Below are 19,949 nucleotides of genomic sequence, written 5' to 3'. Positions count from 1 at the left end.
ACCTCATGGCAAATAACTCTCTGAAGATCAGAAAAAAAGAATTGTTGCACTACATAAAGATGGCCTAGGCTATAAGAAGATTGCCAAGACCCTGAAACTGTGCTGCTGCACGGTTGCCAAGACAGGTTTAACAGGACAGGTTCCACACAGAACCGGCCTCGCCATTGTCGACCAAAGAAGTTGAGTGCACATGCTCAGCGTTATATCCACAAGGTTGTCTTTGGGAAGTAGACGTATGAGTGCTGCCAGCATTGCTGCAGAGGTTGAAGGGGTAAGGGGTCAGCCTGTCAGTGCTCAGACCATACGCAGCACACTGTATTATATTTGTCTGCATGGCTGTTGTCCCAGAAGGAATCCTCTTCTAAAGATGATGCACAAGAAAGCCTGCAAACAGTTTGCTGAAGACAAGCAGACTAAGGACATGGATTACTGGAACCATGTCCTGTTGTCTGATGAGACCAAGATAAACTTATTTCGTTCAAATGGTGTCAAGCGTGTGAGGCGGCAACCAGGTGAGGAGTACAAAGACAAGTATGTCCTGCTTACAGTCAAGCATGGTGGTGGGAGTGTCATGGTCTGGGGCTGCATGAGTGCTGCCGGAACTGGGGAGCTACAGTTCATTTAGGGAACTATGAATGCCAACATGTTCTGTGACATACTGAAGCAGAGCATGATCCCCTCCCTTCGGAGACTGGGCCGCAGGGCAGTATTCCAACATGATAATGACCCCAAACACACCTCCAAGACGACAACTGCCTTGCTAAAGAAGCTGAGGGTAAAGGAGATTTACTGGCCAAGCATGTCTACAGACCTAAACCCTTTTGAGCATGTGTGGGGCATTCTCAAACGGAAAGTGTAGGAGCGCAGGTTCTCTAACATCCACTACTTCTGTGATGTCATCATGGAGGAGTGGAAGAGGACTCCATTGGCAACCTGTGAAGCTCTGGGGAACTCCATGTCCAAGAGGGTTAAGGCAGTGCTGGACAATAATGGTGGCCACACAAAATATTGACACTTTGGGCCCAATTTGGACATTTTCACTTAGGATGGTACTAACGTGTGAGATACTGTATATTATTACAAATTATTTATGGTAAATATCCCCTCTCAATTTCATGAATTCAAATTTGAGATCTTCGCATTCCCTTGTCGCTACAACTTGCAACAACTTTGGAAATGCACTTTATTCAAGCATTTGTGTATCAGAGAAAACATTTTTATCAAAACATTTCCTCCATGCACATTTCGCCAACCCATTCTGATTCCTATTCAGTTTCAATGTTTATTTGTCACATCCACCAAACAACACACTGTCATCCTGCACAATGAAATTCTTGTGACATGGCACCTGACAACTAAGTGGTGAGAGTTAAGAAGAGTATATAAGCAAAAACTGCACACTGCACACTAGCAGCAGTTTAAAAGAGTACTGTTAACTAGCAGCAATCTGGGTAGTATTAATGATATAGCAGCAATATAAAGTTGTATTATTCAACATTTTGATAGGGCAAGTATGGCAGTTCACACTGTTATGTATATTACTATCAGCAATTGGTAAAGTTATTGAATCTTTTCAGATACACATGAGTGCAATAAGCTTATGAATGGTGGCATAGCATACTAAAACTACATAGTGAGAATTAAGAAGAAAAATACACACAGCAAAAACATGGCAAGAGGATAAATCAAAAATATACCCAACACTGTTCACAGCAGCAGTTTAAAAAGAGTACTGTAAACTAGCAACAATATTGGTAGTAGTACTGAATATTGTAGATATGGCAAGTATGAACAGTATGTTAGAAGCATTGAGTATTATAGATACATATCAGCGCTGAGCCAAATTACCCCATAATCTACTGAACCTCTGGACATTTTTGAGTATATAGACCAGGATTGGAACACCTGGCAGCAATGACCTGGTGCTACTGTGGTATAAATCCTTTCAGATGTGGCCAGGACATCTACATCAAATATGATTACACTATTTCGTGGGATCCAAACATCAATATGAAGATGAAGCCTTTGATTCATGCAATGCAAAAAGGAGACAAAGTACAAATTAAATAGGTAATATGTGTCCAGTAGTGTCCTACCAGGTACTGATCATTTGGTCAAAAAAGGTCTGCCTAAAATACATTTATCTGGACAATAAAGAAAGGTTGAAATCCTCTCAGATCCACTTTGTGAGCAGTTAAAAAATAAATCGCCAGTTAGGGCAGAATAGCATTGACAAATGAAAGATCAGAATTCAACCTTTGTCAATGTGAAAAAGGTAGAGGTAATGTAAAGTGTTTAAGTGTAATAAGTGTAGATGTTGAACATGCTATATATTATCATCTTGAATACATCACTTTGTACCTATATTGACTTTTGCATATAAAATGTTAGCAACATATGCTGAATGGGAAAACATCTGTAAGAGACCAATTATAGTTGAACTCTCATAGAAGAACCATTATCATTCCCAGCACTTTTAACAGTAAGGGCTAATAAACATACAACTGTTTCCCTACAAAACTTTGCCAAAAAAATCTTGAGCCCTCCGCTAGCTTCTTCATTTAAAATGTACTTTTTGAAGAACAACAGGAGCTTGGGCTTTGAAACTATCTTGATGACTAGAGCATAAATCTCCATACATTTTCTTTAAGAGAAAAAAGCTTCATTGGAATATTCAAGAAGGAAATGTGCAGGCAACTTCACAACAGTATAGACTGAAACATTTATGAACAACTTGTCACTTATTGTACAACAAAGAATAATATCAGTCAGTAAGAACTTGTTGGATTTTTAGTTGAGTTACTGGCAACAGTACAGCAACCAATTTGCCCTCTGAAATAATTGTTTTCCTTGTTGAATTGCAACGGGTTACTTGTGGCTATCAATGAGAAGCACATTTACATTATTAAAATCCATTCAAAAATTAATTGAGAGACACAAAGTTGCATATGGTCAAGGACTTTCAAAGATCATCCAGTAACACAAATGAATATGTAGTTTATGAAGGAAAGGTTTACTCATACAGATTTATATAGTGTCTTGCACTCTGTAGATGAACTGGCGGTTTGTTGCTCTGCAGCACCTTTCATTCTAATCCATCTGTATTTCTATTTAGAGATAGCGGGTATGAGGGTTTGCACTCAACCTTGAATTAATGGTGGTAGGCGCATTACAGAAAATAATATCTGTAGAGGAAAACCTGAGATGACTGTTTCCATTACAGAGCAACTGCAGCGAGAGCAAACTGTTCAGTCTTGTTGAAAAAGAGAAGTCCCTGTGATTGCGTCTCCATGTAATAGGGTTGAGTTTGAAATACAATTATGTCAACAACTCACTTGCTAGCCTGTCCATATATGGGATGGCAATTTCTCTATATAAACCAGGCTCCATGTGAAATCGACCTGTGAGAACCTACTCACAGTAAGAATTAGCCACAATATTGGAATTTGCGTTTCGACTTTAAAGGGGCCATTCACCCTCTGGGACCCTTTAGAGGTTTGTAGCATGTTTAAGAGATTTCTGGGTCAGCGAGATGTTTTGTAATTTATTGCCCACAAAGAGTGCTGGAATGGGATTTGTGCCAATATCCTTGTGAAAGGCATTGAAATATGCATTAAAGTAAAATGTAAAATGTATATAAAATTGCATTTTGACCATAGAACAAAGATGACAAATAAGTGCATTATATTTATTTGGGCCTTGCATATTGCTTAACTAACATAATTGATCTGGAAGCAAGGGCACTAAATGTTAAAGTGCTCAACAAGAGCCCCCAGTCCCAGAAGGCCTGAAGATGAGCCTTCTCTAAGTGGCCACGAGTTTTCGCCACCACACAAGACTTCTCACTTGTGGTATGTCCGGCCACCAACCAACAGGGGATTCATGTCCCATGCTGTAATGAAGTGGTAGAGTCGGGATGTGCCAGGATCGGCCCGAAAGAGAGCAATTATTGTGGAATTGTGGAGGCTCTCCTGAACTCAGATGCTGTCGAGGTTTCAAGAACATTGGCTGTGGTAAAAAAAAATCCCAGTTTGAATTTGCAATCCTCACCTGCTAAATTTGTCTATAGGTTGATACCAAAAGCTGGGGATCAGTCCTGTGGATGAAGTGGTTATACATAGGGATAGGTCTTGACACAAGACTCAAAATATGTAGTACAGATGGGTGTTGTGGAGGCCTGTATAGCCTTAGGGATGTACATCGACTGGGAGGTGAGCAATCAAGTAGACTGATCGGACCTCGCCAAACAACAGACCTGGATGTTTTTTTGAGGAAGGGGGACAATGTACTCTGATGATGACTTTGGATGGACTGAACATTTAAAAAAAGGAATACCCACAGGACAAGCAACTTCCATTCGGCCTTTAACTCTCATGATGTAGAAGAACATGAAGATCCTAGTTGCAAGATATTAATAAAAAATAAAAAAAAACATGTCAATCATTAAGCTCCAGGCCCTGGGCTTCACCTATTGTAATGGTAAGGAAAAACTCTGAAAATCTTTGTGTAGACCAGAGGTCTCAAACCGGTTCCATGGAGGGCAGAGTGTCTGCAGGTTTTCGCTCTCACCTTTTACTTGATTGACTAATTAGGTCACTAATTGGTTCGTTTCTAGCCCCACCTGGTTGTTTAGGTCTGAACTGGGAACCAATTTAAAGGAAAACCCAAAAACCTGCAGACACATGGCCCTCCATGGAACCCTTTTGAGACCTCTGGTGTAGACTATAATAAATTGATCTGTAACACAAAAAGATGCCTTCCTCCTTCCTAGAATCAAGGAGTCTAACCACACTTAACTGTCAGGTGGAAACGATCTGCTAAACAGCGAAAATACTGGATTTACTACAAAGTAAGGGCTCTATAAGTTTGAAAGGATGCCTTTTGTGTTTGTAATGCACCTGTCACCTTCCAATATTTTCTGTAATTATTGGCCGGTATATAAGAGTCTCTGTTGGTCTGACTTGATAATATAATTGTCTATTCATCAGATTTTTCATCCCATCTGCTGCATCCAGAAGAGGTTTTTTTTCTGGAAACATGGATTGAAATTCAAACTTGACAGGGGCAAAGTCCTTCAACAGTCAAAATTCCTTGTGGTAACATGTGGTAGATAAGGGTGAGGTTCAGCCCAATCCAGAGAAGCGATCAGTTGTTATCGTCTGGGCTAATCAGACAGGTCTGAGCTTTCCTTAGCCTAGCAGGTTATTATCGGCGCTTGGTATCGGGATTTGCAAAGATTGCACACCCCTTGAACACATTATTGATGGGTGTCCCCACAGATAATAGTGGACATGGTACTGGTTCAGGTTTCCCTGTATTTAAATTAATCTGGAGCTGCCTATTCACTGAGTGGGAGCTGGTGTGGGGACAGGGTAAGTTGGTGCCACCATGTGGACTGAAACAGGCCTGTGGTTTAGTACAACTCCCTATATTATATTCCTCCAGAGAATCTGGCAAAGATTTTATGGAAACCTTTGAAAAGGACATTTTATTATTGTATTCTTAAAAAGCTTACATTTTAGTATTCAGCTTCCTGTTACTGTTATTCTTTTTATTGCCCTGAACATTTAGTACAACAAACAGTGTTCAGGGCAGTTCATAGTTCATATAACTGGCAACCAAATTTAAGTTAAGGCTGGTATTTGTCAATGGGTTCGATGTAGGAGAAATGGGCAGGTGTAAAGACCTGAGTGACTTTGACATGGGCCAAATTGTTATGGCCAGACGACTGTGTCAAAGCATCTCTGAAACCACAAGGCTTGTCGGGCGCTCCCGTCAGTGTTGAGTACCTAACAGTGGTCCGAGGAGGGACAAACCAAAAACCAGCAACAGAGTGTGGCGCGTCCAAGGCTCATCCATGCACAAGGGCAATGAAAGCTATCCCGTTTGGTCGGAACAGACAGAAGGTATTTTCTGGCACAAGACACAGAAAGTTACAGGACGAATGTGTCACAACACAATGCATCGCAACCTGCTCTGCATGGGGCAGACCGGTCAGGGTGACCATGATGAACCCTGTCCACTGTCAAAAGTGCCTACAATGGGCATGCAAGCATCTGAACTGGACATTGGAGCAGTGGAAGAAGGTTGCCTGGTCCGATGAGTCCCATTTTCTTACACACTATGTGGGCAGCCGTGTACGTGTGCGCTGGTTACCTGGGGAAGTAATGGCTAGGATGCACTGTGGGAAGATAAACCGTTGAAGGGTGTGTGATGCCCTGGCCAATGTTTTGCTGGGAAATCCTGGGTCTGAGCATTCATGTGGACTTCAATTTGACACGTGCCACCTACCTGAACATCGTTGCATACCAGGTACATCCCTTCATGGCAATGGTATTCCTTTATGGCTGTGGCCTCTTTCAGCAGGATAATGCGTCCTGCCATCCTGAACACATTGTTTGGGAATGGTTTGAGGAACATGATGAAGAGTTCAAGGTGTTGCCCTGGCCTTCAAATTCCCCAGATCTCAATCTAATTGAGCATCAGTGGGATGTGCTGGACAAACAAGTCAGATCCATGGTGACTCCACCTCACGACTTAAAGGATTTGGAAGGATCTGCAGCTAACATCTTGGTGCCAGATACCACAGGACACCTTCAGGGGTCTTGTAGAGTCCATGCCTCAATGGGTGCTGTTTTGGCGGCATGCGAAGGACCAACAGCATATTAGGCAGGTGGTCATAATGTTTTGATTGCAGCCAGTGTATGGCAGCAATTAGGCCAGCGATTGTGAGTCCACTGCTTCTAAGTAATGCCACACAATACTGGTCCAGGAATCCAAGCGAGCTTGCAAGCTAGTCTAGACGAAAACGTGTTTGTCCTATTATCTATTCAGACTGAAAGTATCTGCCTCCATTCTTTCCCTTTTTTGTGACTGCACCAGGATAGCTCGAAGTCTTTGTCTTGTTTAGAAAAACAAATCACTAGGAACAGCATTATGTTACATACGGTTTTGCCCAGAAGTAAATTTAATTATCCCCAGTGCATAGGATTGTTCATTAAACCACAGTTTGTGAAGTGGTCATCACACAACAATGATCTAGCTTGTTACTGTTAATGTCTCATCACTGCCTCCAAACAAGACTTTCATTGTTATTATATTAAGATATAGACTGGCAAAAAAAAAAACCTTGCTCTCCCCTTTTTTACAGAAGATGGCAGAGCTGCTGAAAATGTATATTTCCCCAAAAAATATTTGGTAGTAATTCCATTGCCATTGGCCAGAATTATGTTTCCTTGAGAATTCTAAATATTATCTTTTCACTTATATATGCTTTTCACGTAAAAATATAAAGAGTATACATTCAGAATTTGAGCATAAAGATTTTTGTTGTATATTATTTTATAAAGATACATTCAACAACTTGGCTGATATACTGGTTGTTTTGAAGGAAACTTTGCGTGTCAACAAGTTTGGGATATTGTCCAGAAATGTATAATTGAATACAATTATACATTATTTTACTCCAAAAATGTGGCATAATTACATTATACATATTTATTTGCATATCATCCAATAACTAACTCAATCTGAAATTCCACAATTGTATCTAAAAAATTTTGGGTAGATGTTTCACTGCCCAAAATGGATTTTCTATTAATTTGTGTTTTACTGTAGTTATTCTAGCAAGATTAATTAGAATTGAGTTAGAAAATTATTAGCTGTTAGAAGTGTTATGGTCCATAAACACTAACATTGTGTAAAACACATACTTTGCTCCAGAATGTTTTTTTTTGTGTGCAAATGCCATCCCTTCCATAATCTTAGATGTCTCTATCACATCGAATACCAACACTTTTGCTGGATTCTGTTCAACACACAAATGTAGTGTTTGTTTGATTGTGTAACAAGCTACCTATCATTACGATACGTATTAACACATTTTTTTATGCTAGCCAGTCAAGCTAACTTACTGACTGGCTACAATCTTCTACATCCACCACCCTATACCCCAGTTGAATTGGCATTGGCACATGTTCATTTTGAGGGGCCTGGGCAGCCAAAGGCTCAAACATGAATGGCTGTATACAACCACGGGGGGAAAAGTCCTTAACTTCACAACTTCAATGAGTAGGATCTTGATATGCTGCTCTTGCTGCGAGTCAGGTGGAAAAAGCTAGTATTCGGTTGCAAAGTTTCGACAGATTAGTGTGTACTTTCCACACCAAGAGACACCTGCATTCAGCCACACCAACACAAATATGCTTTGTGAATGTCATGGCTCCTGCCTTTCTTAATGAAAAAGCTATAAAACAAGGCTAAATTAGTAGGGTGACAAAGCGACAGGCGGATAAATAGTGTCGGCCTTGACTGTGCCATTTGCCAGCATGTTTGTATTTTTATTTTACAAAAGAATGGACACCTATATTGTCCCCTCCCAATTTCATGATACACAGTTAATTTTTATGGTCATTCATGGCAGCAGCTCCCAGCATGTTCAAAGTAGTCAAAGATCGATACGTGTGTCAGGATCCTTGGGGTAGTGCATATCGTGCAGCATCACCCAGAGTGGGGGATGCATCATCGGCAGGGCTTTTCTAGACTAGATGGGGTGCTTACTTTCTGTGTAAAAATACAGAAATGGGTACATGAGAATGCCATTAATTCCAGGTACAATTCAGGTTTTCTGACAAACTTTTTTAAATATACAGAAAAGAACAGATTCATTTTTATGATCAAGACTGCAGGTATTTTGGGTGTGATTAAGTGAGAAAGCATATCTTTTCCTGATAATATAGGTGTATTTTAGTTCTATACTTTTTTTAGAAGACACAACACAGAGTAATGTTGCTTTGCAAATATGAAACTGCACAAAGGACAATGGTTGGACATGTGATGCTCACTACCCCATACATCCTGTCCATACATCCTGTGTGTGGACCCAAGAACAAAGGTCAATGTACAAGTACATAGGGAGGTTGGAACATACATTGCACTTATATGATTGTAAGACACCCAGATAGTGGAGGGGATGTGTTTATAAGTTTGTCTAGTATAAATGTGCTGTTCCAGACAAAGACATTTGGAGAAGCACAGAGACATCTGGAAAGACCAAGAGAGAGCGATGGAAAGAAGGCTGAACAACTAGGAAAGACATGTACTAAACAACAAGGAGGGTTTCTCCCCCTGACTTGTCTGTTATTATTCTAAGAACGAGCCAGAAGGTAACATTATCCATGTGTTACTCTCATTAATAAAAATTAAATAAATTAAAAAACATGTTACCCACTTATATTCTGTACAAGTCATCACAAAATGTATAATATGGAGATACATGAGGGACATTCTGCTGCGCTCACCAAACACTTTTAGAAAAAGCTCCCGCTCCTCTGATCCGGCCTTGTTAGTGGCTCGGCAGGTGTAGTCACCACCATCCCCTTGGAGAATGTTCCGGATGGTCAGGGTACTCCTGCCTCCCTCCAGGTTGTTGAGGACATACTGCTCCGACCTCTCCAGTTGTTGACCCTTCCTGGGTACAGACAGACCATGGAGGTAGATATTATTCCTACAATATCACAAAACCCAGAAAAACATGCAAGTAATATCAATCAATCAATCAATCAAAATGTATTTAGAAAGCGCTTTTTACAACAGCAGTTGTCACAAAGTGCTTTACAGAGACACCCGGCCTTAAACCCCAAGGAGCAAACAACAGCAGTGTTGAATTTCAGTGGCTAGTAAGTAATAGTAAGTAATAGGTACACACGCACCAGAAATGTGGAGATGAAACGTAGGGATGAAAACAGTTGTATCTCTATGAATGTACATCAACCCCCCTACCACCCTACCCGCGCGCACACACACACCCAGACAGTGTTAAACTCAGTCTCTGTGGGAAAAAGGGGGAGAATAATTGAAAGTGGACTTCGGAGGCAAAGTAATAAGGCTGTTGTAGTGGAGCGAGCCAGGGAGGAAATGAAGAACAGTAACTGTGTGTGAGTGTGCATGTGTGCGCGCATTCACCCATCTCTGTGTGTGTGTGTGTGTTTGTGTGTTTGTGTGTGTGTGCATGTGCGCGCAAATGCCTCTGTCTGGGTGTGCGGTTGGTCTGTGGAGCAAGCTGCTAGGCAGGAAATTACTGTGAGCGTTAGGGGAGTCTGTATGACTGACTGAAGGCAGACACAGCCAGCCAGCCAGGCGAAAACACCCCACACAGCAACAGGAAATGTAACTGAGTCAGGAGCAGTGGACGGGAGTATAACCGAGACAAAATGAGAATTAAAAAAGGGGGAGCTCTAGCAGTTTAATACCTGTTATTGCCAATCAGAGCTAAGGGAATTGAGGGGTTATGGTTGTGGGGGCACTGCGGTCAGTCGGCAGTAATTGATCCTGAAGAAATGATCTTAGTGGTAAAAGTGTAGTTGTGGTCAAAGTTAAGTTGTGGTCAGTGTGGATGAGAGAGGGCAGTATGTTAATGAGGTCACATGCGTTTACAGTACATAGTCAAGCTTGCCAGTCAGGACGGTTCAAAACAAGAGGTTTCTGAACCATTTGTTTGAGTTCTATACATTGTGATAGTCTATGTGAAGCAATTATGCAACCCAGTGATGCAAGGCAATGCACATTTAAATATTATTTTCAAAGGATAAACATAGATATAACATTTCAAATTTTTTTCTGTAATTACAGGGCCAATTATAACACCCAGCTCGGTAGAAAAGCTATTACAAGAGGGAATTTTAAAAAGCAAGCAAAAACACTGTCAATCAAAATCGTTCCATAGCCAATAAAAAAACAAACTTTTGGAACCACTCCAAAAGGTTATCTAAGCATGGCACAGCCTAAACTTTTCTGCTGTTTGTTGAATACTAACTTTGATATTTACTCAACGTTTATGAATTCCTCCCACACCAACATATTAGCATTTGATAAAACCGCAGAAAATTTTATTTACACCCTTGATAAATATGATATGGGAAAAAATGACTGTTTATTGAAACAAAGATAAAACCATGTATTATATACTCAAGATATTGGGAATATAATTATGCTCAGAGAAAGTTTTTTTTATAACACATAATTAAAATGTTTATCTCAACCTTAAAATCACACTGCTATATGCCCTCTTCAAATGAAACCACCAGTTTCGTGTCTGGAGTCCAACATGCAAGCTAATTAACCTTTTTTTCATGTTCATATGTGCTTAGGGTTTTGCTGAAAGATCCAAATGTTGGCGACACTATCCAGGTATGGGTAATGTTCATGATGTCATCATCAATGACAAAGCATCCGACAAAACAAAATAACCCAAAATAGCCCAACCATTTTTACAATATTCATGTTATTGTGTTGTTATTGTGTTGACATGGATTTGAATGCTTTTGGCCAGGTCATCCTCAAAAATATGAACTGAATGTCAAGTGACATACCTGATGAAATAATGGTTAAATGGACTTTGAGCTTGGTTTTTTAGTCTAGGACTAGGCTTAATCTATGTCTCTGAAACCCGGCCCTTTGAGTTTGATTAATGACCTAGGCACTTGGCTTAAAACAGGCTAAATTGACCAGACGACATGAAAATAGAGATCTCTCGCCATAAAAAACAGCATGAAAAAGCAACAGCATTTCTTGTCATCGGACCAAGTCAGAGTTATTTTTCCTTGTTACAGTCTGTTTGGGTTCCTAATGAACACAACCTTTTTACTATAGCTGCCAAGACAATGCTAATTACTGTGTCACTGAAGATAAGAACACCAGTTAATGCTGTTGCATTATTGAACAAGAAAACAGTAAACATGACATCCCCCATGAATGACAGGCCCCTGGGCCAATCAGTGTAATTTCATAAATGCCAGTTCTTTACGAAAAGACACGTCAGTTATGATATAGTTTGGGTTGGCTAGACTCATATTCCTACATTGATGGCAGGAAGTCAACATTTCAAGACTTTTAGTCAAACAGGATAAAAGGCAGAACCGTTTTAAAGACTGACAATTGCCCAATAAGCATTGCCCCATGGAGCACGCTTTTGTCAGTGGGCACTTTGCGTGAGGTGCTTATGGGCATGGACCGATCCATAGTCTCCAACCGATGCCATCATGCGGATAGTAATTATACAGGTACTGACGCAGTCGTGACCATTGTGACACTCTGGATGAGTGGCGGAACAATCTAAAAAGACATGGTCATGGCATTATCTCTCAGTTGTCGTTTAGAGGAAGAAGTGGCGTCAACGCAGTGCCCACGTTTAGTGTCATCGGAACCTGCTTGCAAAGTGACAAAAGTGTGAATGTGTGTCAGTGTGTGTCATTTACAGGAAGCAGTAGACTGTAACAATGATGCCAGGTCATGTCACAGTGTTGACACAGTGTCATTGTTGCAGGGGTTCCCAACCTTTTTCCCCAGGCCCCCTTTTTGACATTTGATAAATGTCAGACCTTTGCTAAATACACCACCAGCTGGATTTTGTTACATTTGAGGGATGTGTGTATATATATATTGAAGGACTGTGTATGTATGTATGTATGTATGTATATATAACGCATAGTATTTAAATGAAAATAATAGTATTAGAATGCATTAACAGTATTAGAATAGTATATATATATATATATATATATATATATATATATATATATATATATATATATATATAATATGCTAATTATGCACATTTTCATTTTTAATACTATTATTACTAGTTTATATTGCTATTTCTAATATTATTACTATAACTGGTTCAAATAATATTAATAAGAAGAATCTGGGTTTCTCTAAATGTAATTCTGCTACTAATGTTCTCTGTTATGATCATTTACATTAAATGTGAATTTAGTTTAACATTTTATATTTGATAGAATGTGATTAGATCAATAGAATATAGAACAAGATAGAAAATAACTATCCACACAGTCAATTTGTTTTTTTACTCCTTGATCTTAGAAGATTGCACCTCAGCAAAGATCTTCCCATGTGCATCCACGCTGCATCTTCTTTCTTTTACAGGTTGTTTCTAGCTTAAACCATTTTAGATCTGTATCTTTATAGATTGCTATAACTCCCCTTATTAAAGGTTGTTGCCTCAAATTGGTTTTAAAAACTTGCTTGTGAAAACCCCAGATGTGATTTAATTAAATTATTGGTTTCGTTGGTTAATACTATTGTCAAAGGAGTGATGGATTTGGTTTTTCAAGTCACAGGTATTTACAGTAGAGGTTCAGAAGTATGAACAGTTTGCATGGAAACAAAACCCTTTATTATGGAAGACAAACAATTTTGCTTTTGCCTTTCTGCACTTTTAAGTGTTGAGCTTAACTAAAATGACTGTGGCTATGTAACATATAGGGGTTAACAGTACCTGTGCCAAGTGACCTCAGGATCAGGGGATCCCGACGTTATGCAAGTGAACGTCACGGACTCCTGGTAGTCTGCAGTGGCATTGAAGGACTGTTGTACTACAGACAGCACAGGAGGGACTGGAGAGAAACAAGACAATGACTGCAATTAGTGAGGATGTCATCATATAACACATGAGAGAGTGATTTCCCTCCCCAAAAAATTGTTTAGAGCTGGTCATGGTAGAACCATGCTGCTGCTGCTGACCAGTTTGGATTACCAGCATCAGTACTGTCATTTTCCTGATTGACCATCAAAAAACATCTTAGACCAGCTATGAACTTAGGCTGGTCTGATCCCTTTTCTTTTAATCCAACACTGATTTCGGATGAGCAGAGTTTATGTAGGTGTATGAATTTACACTGGGTGGAATTTATATTGCCTCTGAAAATAGAGCCGCCATTTTATATCTAATTCCTTCATTCGTCGACAGCATACGAGTGATCTACTGTGCACGTCAATATTGTTCTCGGCAACCTCAGCTGGTCAGCTGGGCTAGCAGTGGTAGCTAGCATTTAGACTGACATCCCAGCCTTGCTGGTTAGCCTGACTGACAACCCTAACTAGCAATTACTGTCATCCCCTCCACCAGGTCACTGTGTGTGACCAGAACATCTAGCTCTCATGTCAAAGTTTAATTACCCAAGAAACGAGGGGACAGTGCAAAAGGACAGAGCAAAAAACCTTGTTGAGAAACTTCTCCACACATGCTGGCGGGGTTTGAGAACGTGTTTCTGTCCTGAATGTAGTCAATGCGGTGTCACACCGCCGTGCAATCGACACAAGCTGTCATCCACCAGGAGTGAATGGAGAGCCATCCCTCAAGGCTTGCTGATAGTCGGCCTACTGACAGGCTGGTGACAGCTCTATATTACAACCGTGTTTATCTGTGCTACCTCTGAATGCGTAGTCCATTTCTCAGTCCCTTTGGCCCACTTATATCTCTCTGCATCTCTCGTCCGCTCTCAGTCAAGGATACAGTTGCACATGTGAACATAGTAGGTGCCTGTGTGCGCGCGCATACAAACACCAACCAGCCCACGCCGAAATCCACACACTTAAACACACCCCCCTCTCCTCCCACACAAACAGACTATATGAATATCACAACGTTTCACGCTTCTTGGCTTTAGAAATGACTGAACAATTTCAAGAGTATGCGTTTTATTCAGGATTACAGTGCCCCGGGTTGAGCTCTCTCTCTTCCTGTCACTTTCCCTCCCTGACAAGATTACCATTGATTTGCTTGCAAATCGAACGCCATTCTCTCAAGTCCCTGATCCAATACAGCACATTCTCACATCGGTAAGCCTCGTTGAAATGACCCGGTATACCATGCTAGCCAGAGATATCAAAAGAGCAAATCAGCAACATGATAAGTAGACGTGAGGAATCGCAAAGAGAACAGAAATAAATGTTTAATCTGCTTTATCATTTAAATTTCAAAGACTTGGAGAAGAAGAAAGGTGGAGAAATAAGGGTGTAAAGATGCATGCTCACGAACATGCACATGTGTACATGCAGAAACACAATCAAACAAAAGCATATTATTAAGCTTATTAAACATTTTAGATTATGTAAGGTAATTTACTTTAATCAATTGCAAGAAACTGCATAAAAAATACCATAACCGAATCAATAATATTCCTGAATATCCTACAGCTGTTTTTGCAATCAAAAGTCTAGTATTGAATGCAAATGATGAAGAGGTGGTGCAGCTGACAGGTATAAGCCTCAAATGACTTTCCCCCAGCTGACCTTTTCCTTTTCAGCTAGCCAATCAGAGGAGTATCTCCTGCTGATTGACACAAGTTCACCAGCCAACCAGCCCTCCACCACCCCCCCTCAATCACCTGCTTTGATGATAACACCAGACCAGGCAATGCAAGGAAAAAGTATTTTAAGCTAGCCACACTGTCTGCATGATAAAACTCCAATGCCAATGTTTGTCAGCAACATTTGAGACCTATCTTTATTTAGTCCTTAGACAAAAGCTGTAACTGATAGGCTGATTGACTAATATTATATTTTGATGCTAATCATTCCAATGGTTTCATATAGCAATTTGGTTAAATGTAATGCTCTATGTTTAACATGAACAAAAATATAAACACTCATGAAATAAATGTAAAGTATTACTCCTATGTTTCATGAGCTGAAATTACCAATTCCATGCACAGAAAAAGTGCTTTGTGTATGTCTGTTAGTAAGTTCCATCTGTTAATTAACATGTTTCCTTTGCCAAGATAAGGTGTGTCATAACAAACAGTTGATCATGACACAGCTGCACCATGTGCTGGGGACAACAGAAGTCGAGACTCATTTGCAGTTTTGCCACAGAACACAATACCACATATGATGTAAGGTAATTAACTTCAATCAATAACAAATAAATAGCTGAAAAATATCCATAAATGAATCATTCATATTTCTGAATATCCTACAGGTCTGTTTGCAATTAAAAAGCTCATTTTTAATGCAAATGGTGAAGAAAGAGCAGATGTAGCTGATAGGTATAAGCCTGAAATGACTTTCCACACTGACCTTTCATTTTCAACTAGCCAATCAGCAGAGGAGGAATGTCCCCTGCTGAGTTAACACTGGTTCACCAGTCAATCAGCAGAACGCCAACCCTCAACCACATCCTCCTCAATTGCCTGTTTTGGTGAAAACACCAGACCAGAGATTGCAAGGAAAAAGGCTAGCCACATTGTCTGCATGATAATGTCAATGCTGATGTTAATCAACAACATCTGAGACGTATCTTTTTTTAGTCCGTAGACAAACACTTTTACTGATGAACTGATTGAATAATACAATTTTTGATGCTAAACATTCCAACAGTTTTACACAGCAATTTGTTTAAATTGAATGTTATCCATGACAGACATGATACACAAAAATGTGCATACATTTGTTAACATCTGTTAGTAACTTTGCATCTATTACCATTTTGCCTTTGCCAAGATAAGGTGTGGCATCTCAAAAAGCTGATCATTACACAGCTGCACCTGTGGACAACATAAGGCTACACTCATGCTGTTTTGCCACACGACACAATGCCACAGATGTTGCAATGGATACGTTACATGCACGTATAATATCCCATATGTTTTGTCCAATCTATAGATTTGCACGTTTATATAATGTTATATTATATAATATTATATAATGTTGGTGGCATGTGCAATATACAATAGCTTCGGGACACCCTTTGAAAGATTGCATTCAGAAGGACGTTTTATCTACATTTCTTAGGGCCGTACTGTTAAAGTTTTCCTAACTTTTCTTTTCACTTCTTAGGGCATGAGTGACTAGTCCACAAGGACCTGATCTAGTGATCAGTGCAACTCAGGGGGGTCTTAGTTTGGGCTTTACAGTTTTTTTCTTCCTTCCTGAGTTCTACTTAGTACTTAGGAGTTTTCCTTTCCTTAGGTATCTTGGGAGTTTGTCTTTGAATTTTTTTCCTATTCCCTTCCAGTTATGGAAGTACTTCTGAGATTTTTCGTGTCTGTCAGTTGGCAATACTAAGGGCCCAATATGTAGTGACAACAGTAGCGGACTGTCCCATCTCTGTAACCGACTAGCAGTTGTCATGTTGCCGGGTGGATAATAGGTCTTGCCTCATTGAGCAGGCTTATTGGATCTTCCTCACAACTATAAGTGGTGCTCTAAATGTAACGCCATCCGTGTGTTTTATTTCTCAGCCGAGTGTGTTTATTGCATTAGGTGGGAAGGACTAGAGACAACATTGCGGGTGCTCATGCATAACCAGCGCTTATAGCTTGCGAGAGATCAAATTTCAATCAGTCTCCGAAACGCTCTCAGGTGACTCGCGTTCCCTCATCTCTCTCGGGCCTGGATGAGGACAAATGAGGGAATTAAAATGACACCCTTTCGATTTTTTGGACTACAGAGCCCCGAGCTGGAGCTAATTGAAATCTTCAATCACAGAAATTGTGCGAGTAGAAAGGAAATCAAAGGCGTGGCAGCAGCTAAACTGAGTAGCTCTATAATGAGGCTGTCTAGATTGCTGAGTCTGTTCTTACTCTCAAACTAAGGCATCTGAGGTGAAAGTACAGTTCTTATATGTTCAACACAGTTTACTACATACAATTTAGTCTTTATAGCAAAAAGGTGGTTCAGAACCACAGCTGTATGTGCAAATTTGACTTTGGTGTTTTGTTCAGAAGTCCCAGGTTTAAACCATGTTTTTTCACACTTTCAATTACAAAATGACCACTGATTAATTTAGAGTCAATGACCTGATTCTTACACAGCAGGTAAGATTCCCTTTGAATCAATGACTAAGAAGACAAAGGCATTATAATCAAACCAGTGTAAGAAGAAAATTATACAATCTAATCCTGGCCACTAAGACAAACGCTCCTATACTGTGCAAGACCAAGCATCTCCAGGTCGATAAGCATTTCATTTCACCTGTGTTCCTGGGTTGCGATTGTTTGCGAGCTGGCAACCCTGTACCCGTTTCAGCGTCTGACACTGTGGAGGGTTGAAGGGAAGAATAATTCTGTCTTACTGGCGACTTCATTCTTACCTTGAGAGGAGCATCAATTCCGGACACCACCGGTCAATAAATCTCAGTGTCTGGCCTTAGATAGCCTTCACACTGATTCTCATCCTAAGCACCACTACGGTCTGGCTGTTATTGTAAAAAAAAATACAAACGTATGTGGCTGGATAAGATTTGATCATGGGTCGTGGATGATCAGAGCAGGTTCGCTATTTATGAGTTCACGCTATGGCCCAGTTTTGTGCTCGTCACCCTTACAGTTCTCTTCAGAAATTCACCAGGATGGGCAGATCCTGTAGGAACCAAATCACATTTCACTGGGGTGTGAGGGATGGAGATTTAAACTACTGACTTTGGCTCCCAGTATTGTGTTGAGTTCCAACCTTGAATTTGAATCAATACCTACACTTAATTGTGAAATTGTTGCTGTTCAAGCCATATCACCTAACTCGAAAACTTAACCCATTTTGTTTACACTTCTGCTTAGTTTGTTGACAGCTAAAATTACAGATATATGATGATATGCTTAAATTAAAAACATTAATAGTGTTGATACTGCCATGATGCAGCTGGGTGGATTCTCTTTAAAATGTTCCAGTATCCATTTTGTCAAGGCTTTGTCTATTTCTTTGCTTCAAACAACCAAGGTTACATGCATAACCATGTATTTTGGTTATGACAAAGAGAAGGTATGCTATCCTAGATAGCAAACTTTCTGTTCACTGCAGATAACTAGACAGGTATTAGCTACAGTTCACGGAAAGCATAATGCTACGCTACATGTAGCTACTCACCATTCACCACTACCTCAATGTCCACAAAGTTGATTTCACCGCGGGCCTCCACACGTGCTTCACAGCGGTACACCCCTTCATCCACTTTGGTCACCTTGTGGATCTGCAGGTTGTTGTTGGGCAGCACCTGGAACCTGCCTTCACAAGTGAAAGACAACGGAGAGAGAAGGTAAATAGTGTAAGAGAGTGTTAAGTTTAGGGAGGGACAGATAGAGAAACAACTAGAGAGGGAGCGCAAACTCACTTCTGTGAAAATTCTGCTGCACTTAACCTCCTGCCACGTATTACCACATGAGAAACATCACATCACAAATAAACTGTTCTCACATTTTCCTCACATCACAAACAAACAGACCTCAAAGACACACAAATAATTTGAAATCAAATCAAACATTGATGAACTCCTGTATTTGTTAGGTGAAATATCACATCAGGCCATTACAGCTGAAAGATTAGCCACCCGCGAGAAAAGGGCAACCAGCATAGGAAAAACAACATTGTGAGAAGGACCAACATCATACATTTTCCCTGGTCATTCATACATGTAACTGCACATTGTTACAACCTTGTATATTACAATATTTCAAAATACATAACATTTGAAAATGCCTACTTGCTTTTGAAAAAAAAAATGTGTAATGTATACTTAAAATGACAGAATATTTAAAGCTATGTTAATAGCTTAAGAGAAATGGGTTTGGGATAGACAGAAGGATAGAGTGAGATATAGACAGAGAGAGAGACATAAAAAGAGAGGAGGAGAGGTGGAGTACAAAGACCAGAAGGAAATCTGCCAACTCAAGTCACATACTTCATTTCAAATAAGTTTCATAAACCTCTACCACTTGCAGCCTTTTTCTCTGCAAAGCAAAGAGAGATAAATACTTAAGCAATTAAGGTCTCCAGTTCACAAAAAAACATTCCCATCGCTCATCATTGTTGTCAGTGTCAGATAAGTAAAGACCCTATGTCTTTCTATCGAGCTCAAAGACATTTATAACCTTGTCCCGTAATTAGTATGGAATAATAAAAAATGCACCTCTATCTCCATCTTTGATCATTACCGCATGGGGAGGGGCATCGAAGGGCCTTTTGAATTTCAATTAAAAAATCTGACGGCTTTCAAATGTATCAGACTAATCATTTCTCTAATCAGCCAAGGAAGACTGTCAGTGGGATAGGGTGGATGAAGTAGGGAAGTATAGAAGGATGAACGTAATGATGGGGTGACTGAGTACTGGTAAACAAGTCCGAACCTGCAAATTAACTCCTGTCCATCATGCTGA

General features: G+C 40.1%; 1 protein-coding gene across 7 annotated transcripts in view; it reads right to left on the bottom strand.

Annotated features, from left to right (window-relative positions):
* LOC105019665 (neural cell adhesion molecule 2) overlaps positions 1-19,949 on the bottom strand; it is a 436,025-nt gene that overhangs the window by 79,450 nt on the left and 336,626 nt on the right. For 4 of the 7 annotated variants that reach the window (XM_020042073.2, XM_020042077.2, XM_020042074.2 and 1 more), the window contains exons 5-7: positions 18,664-18,801; positions 13,298-13,415; positions 9,300-9,505 (exon numbers count right to left, since the gene is read on the bottom strand). In XM_020042073.2, coding sequence (XP_019897632.1) covers positions 9,300-9,505; positions 13,298-13,415; positions 18,664-18,801 — 462 coding nt within the window. The remainder of the gene's footprint in view (positions 1-9,299; positions 9,506-13,297; positions 13,416-18,663; positions 18,802-19,949) is intronic. The other 3 variants (XM_010886014.3, XM_010886015.4, XM_020042076.2) reach the window with 1 other exon arrangement.

This window comes from Esox lucius, chromosome 22 (assembly GCF_011004845.1).
Source record: "Esox lucius isolate fEsoLuc1 chromosome 22, fEsoLuc1.pri, whole genome shotgun sequence".
NCBI classification, from domain to species: Eukaryota; Metazoa; Chordata; class Actinopteri; order Esociformes; family Esocidae; genus Esox; species Esox lucius.
The sequence above is the reverse complement of the archived record's forward strand: the minus strand, read 5'-3'. Positions and strand labels throughout refer to the sequence as shown.